Source organism: Penaeus monodon, chromosome 27 (assembly GCF_015228065.2).
Source record: "Penaeus monodon isolate SGIC_2016 chromosome 27, NSTDA_Pmon_1, whole genome shotgun sequence".
In the NCBI taxonomy this organism is placed as follows: Eukaryota; Metazoa; Arthropoda; class Malacostraca; order Decapoda; family Penaeidae; genus Penaeus; species Penaeus monodon.
The window spans coordinates 21,479,182-21,479,410 of NC_051412.1; the positions used below are offsets into that span (position 1 = coordinate 21,479,182).

At 59.4% G+C, this 229-nt stretch overlaps 1 protein-coding gene across 1 annotated transcript in view; it reads left to right on the forward strand.

Moving 5' to 3' along the window:
- The window catches only part of LOC119590688 (xanthine dehydrogenase/oxidase-like), a 27,694-nt gene that overhangs the window by 22,415 nt on the left and 5,050 nt on the right, over positions 1 to 229 (forward strand). Inside the window, exon 21 of the mRNA XM_037939375.1 lies at positions 40 to 217. Coding sequence (XP_037795303.1) covers positions 40 to 217 — 178 coding nt within the window. The remainder of the gene's footprint in view (positions 1 to 39; positions 218 to 229) is intronic.

Consider the following 229-nt stretch of genomic DNA (forward strand, 5'->3'; position numbering starts at 1 on the left):
CATGTTCGCGGGCATTAAAAGCTGACCATTCCCTCTCAGAGCCAACAAGTACCGGAAGCGTGGCATTTATCTCCTCCCGACGAAATTCGGCATTGCCTTCTCCGATCTGTCCCTCAACCAGGCAGGCGCCCTCGTCCACGTCTACACCGATGGCTCCGTCCTGCTGACCCACGGCGGCACGGAGATGGGCCAGGGACTCCACACTAAGATGATCCAGGTGGGGGCTCGT